Source organism: Coturnix japonica, unplaced genomic scaffold (genome assembly GCF_001577835.2).
Source record: "Coturnix japonica isolate 7356 unplaced genomic scaffold, Coturnix japonica 2.1 chrUnrandom1130, whole genome shotgun sequence".
Classification (NCBI taxonomy): Eukaryota; Metazoa; Chordata; class Aves; order Galliformes; family Phasianidae; genus Coturnix; species Coturnix japonica.
The window spans coordinates 1-8,015 of NW_015440452.1; the positions used below are offsets into that span (position 1 = coordinate 1).

The 8,015-nt window shown below is 53.0% G+C and overlaps 1 protein-coding gene across 1 annotated transcript; it reads left to right on the forward strand.

Moving 5' to 3' along the window:
* Nucleotides 1-751: 751 nt before the first annotated feature.
* Nucleotides 752-6,936, forward strand: LOC107307860 (cAMP-specific 3',5'-cyclic phosphodiesterase 4D; the record flags this gene model as incomplete). The annotated part of the gene is made up of 3 exons (XM_015851358.2): nucleotides 752-1,041; nucleotides 2,181-2,291; nucleotides 6,757-6,936. Coding segments are annotated over exons 1-3 (534 nt in total), but the record flags the coding sequence as incomplete, so codon positions are not given.
* Between the last annotated feature and the right edge of the window lie 1,079 nt (nucleotides 6,937-8,015).

Sequence of the window (8,015 nt, forward strand, 5' to 3'; positions counted from 1 at the left end):
GCCGTGTGCAAAACAGTGCAGTGTGCAAAACAGTGCGGGGCCGTGTGCAAAACAGTGCGGGGCCGTGTGCAAAACAGTGCGGGGCCGTGTGCAAAGTGTGCAGTGCCATGTGCAAAACAGTGTGCAGAGCTGGGCCATGTGCAAAGCTGTGCAGTGCTGAGTGCAAAGTGTGCGGTGCCGTGTGCAAAGTGTGCAGGGCTGTGTGCAAAGTGTGCAGGGCCGTGTGCAAAGCTGTGCAGGGCTGTGTGCAATGCAGTGTGCAATGCAGTGCAGTGCCGTGTGCAAAACAGTGCAGTGCCGGGTGCAAAGTGTGAAGTGCCGTGTGCAAAACAGTGCAGTGCCATGTGCAAAGCTGTGCATTGCTGTGTGCAATCCAGTGTGCAAAGCAGTGTGCAGAGCAGTGCCGTGTGCAAAGCTCTGCAGTGCCGTGTGCAATGCAATGCAGTGCTGTGTGCAGTGCAGTGTGCAAAGCTGGGCCGTGTGCAAAGCTCAGCGCAGTGCCATGTGCAGAGCAGTGCAGTGCCATGTGCAAAGCTCTGCAGTGCCGTGTGCAAAGCTCAGTGCAGTGCCGTGTGCAGTGCAGTGTCGTGTGCAAAGCTCAGTGCAGTGCCGTGTGCAAAGCTCAGTGCAGTGCCGTGTGCAGTGTGGTGCCGTGTGCAAAGCTCAGTGCAGTGTCGTGTGCAAAGCTCAGTGCAGTGCCGTGTGCAAAGCTCAGCGTAGTGCCGTGTGCAGTGCCGTGTGCAAAGCTCAGTGCAGTGCCGTGTGCATTGCCACGTGCAATGCAGTGCCGTGTGCACAATGGGCTGTATGCATTGCAGTGCCGTGTGCAGTGCGGTGCTGTGTGTGCCCCCCTTGCACACTCACTCCTTGCACACTCCCCCCTTTGCAGACTCCGCCCTGGCCCAGCTCTATGGTGGTTCCCCATTGGAGCAGCATCACGTGACCGTCGGGTTCCGGTTGTTACGCGGCGCCGGCTGCGACATCTTCCAGAACCTGAGCAGGAAACAACGGCAACGGCTGCAACGGATCGTCACTGATGTGGTGAGACACATAGGGACACATAGAGACACATAGGGACCCATAGAGACCCATAGAGACACATAGAGACACATAGGGACACATAGAGACACATAGAGACACATAGAACCCCATAGAGATCCATAGAGACACATAGAGACACATAGGGACACATAGAGACACATAGAGACACATAGAGACCCATAGAACCCCATAGAGACACATAGAAACCCCATAGAGACACATAGAGATGCATAGGGACACATAGAGACACATAGAGACCCATAGAACCCCATAGAGACCCATAGAGACCCATAGAACCCCATAGTGACCCATAGAGAGCCATAGTGACCCATAGAACCCCATAGAGACATATAGAGACACATAGGGACACATAGAGACACATAGAGACCCATAGAACCCCATAGAGACACATAGAGACCCATAGAACCCCATAGAGACCCATAGAGACCCATAGAACCCCAATAGTGCCCATAGAGACCCATAGTGACCCATAGAAACCCACTGTGATCCATAGAGACCCATAGCAACCCATAGAACCCCATAGAGACCCATAGAACCCCATAGAGACCCATAGAGCCTCATAGAACCCCATAGTGACCCATAGAGACCCATAGAGACCCATAGAGACCCATAGAACCCCATAGTGACCCATAGAGACCCATAGAACCCCATAGAGACCCATAGAGACCCATAGAGCCTCATAGAACCCCATAGTGACCCATAGAGACCCATAGTGACCCATAGAACCCCATAGAGACACATAGAGACACATAGCGACCCATAGGGACCCATAGAACCCCATAGTGACCCATAGAGACCCATAGAACCCCATAGAGACCCATAGAACCCCATAGAGACCCATAGAGACCCATAGCGCCCCATAGAGACCCATAGCGCCCCATAACTGTCTCCGTGCCCCATAACTGCCCCATAATAGCCCATAGTGCCCCATAGTGCCCCATAGAGCCCCATAACTGCCCCATAGAGCCCCATAGCGCCCCATAACTGCCCCACAGAGCCCCCTAGTTCCCCATAGTGCCCCCTAGTTCCCCATAGAGCCCCATAGAGCCCCATAGTGCCCCATAGCGCCCCATAGAGCCCCATAGCGCCCCATAACCGTCTCCGTGCCCCCTCCCCAGGTGCTGGCCACAGACATGGCGCAGCACAGCGCGCTGCTGGCCGACCTGCAGGCAGCGCTGCAGGACAAACAGCTGACGGGCAGCGGGACCCTGCGACTGCACCGCAATGGGGTGAGGGGGGACGGGGGAAAACATTGGGGGCACATTGGGGTGACATTGGGGCCCCATTGGGGTCCCATTGGGGTCCCATGGGGTTCACATTGGGGGCACATTAGAGTTACATTGGGGTCACATTGGGGTGACATTGGGTTCCCATTAGGGCAACATTGGGGTGACATCGGGGTCCCATTGGGGTCCTATTGGGGTCCCATTGGGGTGACATTGGGGTGACATTGGGGTGACATTGGGGTCCCATTGGTGTCCTATTGGGGTTACATTGGGGTGACATTGGGGTCCCATTGGGGTCCTATTGGGGTCACATTGGGGTGACATTGGGGTGACATTGGGGTCCCACTGGGGTCCCATTGGGGTGACATTGGGGTCCCATTGGGTTTCCATTGGGGTCCCATTGGGGTGACATTGGGGTCTCTATGGGTTCACATTGGGGTCCCATTGGGTTCACATTGGGGTGACATTGGGGTCCCATTGGGGTCCCATTGGGGTGACATTGGGGTCTCTATAGGTTCCCATTGGCTCCCCTTGTTTCCCATTGGCCCCCATTGAGTTCCCTTGTCTCCCATTGACTCCCATTGATTCCCATTGGTTCCCATTGAGTTCCCTTGTCTCCCATTGACTCCCATTGATTCCCATTGGCTCCCATTGACTCCCATTGAGTTCCCTTGTCTCCCATTGTCTCCCATTGACTCCCATTGACTCCCATTGATTCCCATTGACTCCCATTGATTCCCATTGATTCCCCTTGTCTCCCATTGATTCCCATTGGCTCCCATTGGCTCCCATTGACTCCCATTGATTCCCATTGACTCCCATTGACTCCCATTGGTTCCCATTGACTCCCATTGACTCCCCTTGGTTCCCATTGGTTCCCACTGATTCCCATTGATTCCCATTGGTTCCCCTTGGTTCCCATTGACTCCCATTGAGTTCCCTTGTCTCCCATTGACTCCCATTGACTCCCATTGAGTCCCCTTGNAACCCCATAGTGACCCATAGAGACCCATAGTGACCCATAGAACCCCATAGAGACACATAGAGACACATAGCGACCCATAGGGACCCATAGAACCCCATAGTGACCCATAGAGACCCATAGAACCCCATAGAGACCCATAGAACCCCATAGAGACCCATAGAGACCCATAGCGCCCCATAGAGACCCATAGCGCCCCATAACTGTCTCCGTGCCCCATAACTGCCCCATAATAGCCCATAGTGCCCCATAGTGCCCCATAGAGCCCCATAACTGCCCCATAGAGCCCCATAGCGCCCCATAACTGCCCCACAGAGCCCCCTAGTTCCCCATAGTGCCCCCTAGTTCCCCATAGAGCCCCATAGAGCCCCATAGTGCCCCATAGCGCCCCATAGAGCCCCATAGCGCCCCATAACCGTCTCCGTGCCCCCTCCCCAGGTGCTGGCCACAGACATGGCGCAGCACAGCGCGCTGCTGGCCGACCTGCAGGCAGCGCTGCAGGACAAACAGCTGACGGGCAGCGGGACCCTGCGACTGCACCGCAATGGGGTGAGGGGGGACGGGGGAAAACATTGGGGGCACATTGGGGTGACATTGGGGCCCCATTGGGGTCCCATTGGGGTCCCATGGGGTTCACATTGGGGGCACATTAGAGTTACATTGGGGTCACATTGGGGTGACATTGGGTTCCCATTAGGGCAACATTGGGGTGACATCGGGGTCCCATTGGGGTCCTATTGGGGTCCCATTGGGGTGACATTGGGGTGACATTGGGGTGACATTGGGGTCCCATTGGTGTCCTATTGGGGTTACATTGGGGTGACATTGGGGTCCCATTGGGGTCCTATTGGGGTCACATTGGGGTGACATTGGGGTGACATTGGGGTCCCACTGGGGTCCCATTGGGGTGACATTGGGGTCCCATTGGGTTTCCATTGGGGTCCCATTGGGGTGACATTGGGGTCTCTATGGGTTCACATTGGGGTCCCATTGGGTTCACATTGGGGTGACATTGGGGTCCCATTGGGGTCCCATTGGGGTGACATTGGGGTCTCTATAGGTTCCCATTGGCTCCCCTTGTTTCCCATTGGCCCCCATTGAGTCCCCTTGTCTCCCATTGACTCCCATTGATTCCCATTGACTCCCATTGAGTTCCCTTGTCTCCCATTGACTCCCATTGAGTTCCCATTGACTCCCATTGACTCCCATTGAGTTCCCACTGAGTTCCATTGTCTCCCATTGACTCCCATTGGCTCCCATTGACTCCCATTGACTCCCATTGATTCCCATTGATTCCCCTTGTCTCCCAATGATTCCCATTGGCTCCCATTGGCTCCCATTGATTCCCATTGATTCCCATTGACTCCCATTGACTCCCCTTGGTTCCCATTGACTCCCATTGACTCCCCTTGGTTCCCATTGGTTCCCACTGATTCCCATTGATTCCCATTGGTTCCCCTTGGTTCCCATTGACTCCCATTGAGTTCCCTTGTCTCCCATTGACTCCCATTGACTCCCATTGAGTCCCCTTGTCTCCCATTGACTCCCATTGACTCCCATTGAGTTCCATTGACTCCTATTGATTCCCATTGACTCCCATTGACTGACTCCCATTGAGTTCCATTGACTCCCATTGAGTCCCCTTGTCTCCCATTGACTCCCATTGAGTTCCATTGACTCCCATTGAGTTCCATTGACTCCTATTGATTCCCATTGACTCCCATTGACTGACTCCCATTGACTCCCATTGATTCCCATTGACTCCCATTGGCTCCCATTGATTCCCATTGGCTCCCATTGACTCCCATTGATTCCCATTGATTCCCCTTGTCTCCCATTGACTCCCATTGAGTTCCATTGACTCCTATTGATTCCCATTGACTCCCATTGACTGACTCCCATTGAGTTCCATTGACTCCCATTGACTCCCATTGACTCCCATTGAGTCCCCTTGTCTCCCATTGATTCCCATTGACTCCCATTGACTGACTCCCATTGACTCCCATTGACTCCCATTGACTCCCATTGAGTCCCCTTGTCTCCCATTGACTCCCATTGAGTTCCATTGTCTCCCATTGATTCCCATTGACTCCCATTGTCTCCCATTGATTCCCATTGACTCCCATTGTCTCCCATTGTCTCCCATTGACTCCCATTGTCTCCCATTGATTCCCATTGATTCCCATTGGTTCCCATTGATTCCCCTTGTCGCCCATTGACTCCCATTGATTCCCATTGATCCCAATGATTCCCCTATTCTCGCCATATGATTCCCATTATTTCCACTTGATCTCCCAATGGAACCTCCCAATTAGACTCCCATTGATTCCCCTTGTCGCCCATATGACTCCCATTGATTCCGCCATGACAATCCCATTGATTCCCATTGATTCCCCTTGTCTCCCATTGATTCATTGCGCTCCCATTGTCCTCCCATTGAACTCCCATATGTCCTCCCATTGTCTCCCATTGTCTACTCCCCATTGACTCCATTGGTTTTCCCATTGAATCCCATATGGCCTCCCATATGACTCCCCATTGAACTCCAATTGATGTTCCATTTGCTCCATTAGTCTACCCCATAATGACCCTCCCATTGGAGACTCCCATTGATTCCATTAGGTCCCTTGATTCCTTGAATTCCTATGGTCTCCCCATATGACTCCATGGCTCCCATTGGCTCCCATTGATCCCATTGATTCCCATTGATACTCCCAATTGACTCCCCATTGAACTTCCCATTGACAATTCCTTATTGGAATTGTCCACATTGTTCCCATTGATTCCCATTGACTCCCCCATTGACTCCCATTGATTCCCCATGGCTCCCATGCTCCCCATTGACTCCCATTGAGTCCCCTTGTCATCCCACATTGACTCCCATTGAGTTCCAATTGAATCCCATTAGATTCCCATTGTTTTCCCATTGATTCCCATTGACTCCCCATTGAAGTTCCTTGTCCTCCCACATGACTCACCATTGATTCCCCAATCTGGCTCCCATATAGACTCCCATTGAGTTCCCTTGTCTCCCCATTTTGTCATCCCATTGAACTCCCATTGACTCCCATTGATTCCCATTGGTTACCCATTGATTCCCATGTGATTCCCCTATAGTCTCCCATTGATTCCCATTGGCTTCCCATTGAGACCCCCTTGGTTTCTCCATTGATTCCCATTGGCTTCACCATTTGGCTCCCAATTGACTCCCATATGATTCCATTGGACTCCCCGATTGACTCCCCATTGGTTCCATATGAGTTCCCTGTCATCCCATTAGATCTTCCATATGATTCCCATTCGGTTCCCCACTGAGTCCCCCCCCTTATCTCCCATTGGCTCCCATCAATCCCCCTTATCTCCCATTGGCTCCCATTGAGTTCCATTGTCTCCCATTGACTCCCATTGATTCCCATTGGCTCCCACCAATCCCCCTTCTCTCCCATTGGCTCCCACCGATCCCCCCTCGTCTCCCATTGGCCGCAGGTTCTCCGCGCCGTTGTCCATTGCGCCGACCTGAGCAACCCGACGCGGTCGCTGCGAGTGTCGCGTCGTTGGTCGGGGCTGATCATGGAGGAGACGAGGAGGCAAAGGGACAAGGAGAGAATGAGGGGGGTGGGGGGCACAGCTATGGGGCACAGCAATGGGAGCATGGAGAACACACAGGTAGGGGGGCAAAAAGGGGGTCAGTATAGGGCCATGGGGGGTCTATTATGGCCATGGGGGGTCTATTAATGGCCACTAGGGCGGTCTATTATGGCCATGGGGGGTACTATTATTGGACCCATGGGGGTTAGGATGGGGGGCTAATTATGGCCATAGGGGGTCCTATTATGGCCATGAGGGGGGGTTCTATTAGGCCATGGGGCGTTATCTATTATGGCCATAGAGGTTCTAATTATGGCCAAGGGGTTCTATATGGCCATAGGGGTTCTATTATGGCCATGGGGGGTCTATTATGGCTATAGGGGTTGGGATGGAGGTTCTATTATGGCCATAGGGGTTGGGATGGAGGTTCTATTATGACCATGGGGGTTCTATTATGGCCATGGGGGGTCTATTATGGCCATAGGGGTTGATGGGGGGTCCTTATTAATGGCCATGGGGGTTCTATTATGGCCAAGGGGGCTATTATGGCCATAGGTGATGGAGGGTTCATTATGGCATAGGGGTTGGGATGGGGGTCATATATGACCATGCGTGGGTTACTAACCACTGTTATGGCCATGGGGATGATCTATTCTATAAGAGCCATAGGGTTGGGATGGGGGTTCTATTATGGCCATAGGGGTTCTATTATGGCCATAGGGGTCTATTATGGCCATGGGGGGTCTATTATGGCCATAGGGGGTCTATTATGGCCATGGAGTGTTCTAAAATTATGCCATGGGGGGTCTATTGGCCAAGGGGGCTATTAGGCCATAGGGGTTGGGAGGGGTTCCTAATTTAGTGGCCCATAGGGTTCTAATTATGGCCATAGGGGTTAAGGATGGGGGTCTGTTAGGCCAAATAGGGGTTCCTATTATGGCCATAGGAGGTTCTATTATGGCCATGGGGGTTCTATTATGGCCATGGGGGGTCTATTATGGCCATGGGGGGTCTATTATGGCCATAGGGGGTCTATTATGGCCATGGGGGGTCTATTATGGCCATGGGGGGTCTATTATGGCCATAGGGGGTCTATTAGTGGCCATAGGGGTTGGGATGGGGGTTCTATTATGGCCATAGGGTCTATTAATGGCCAT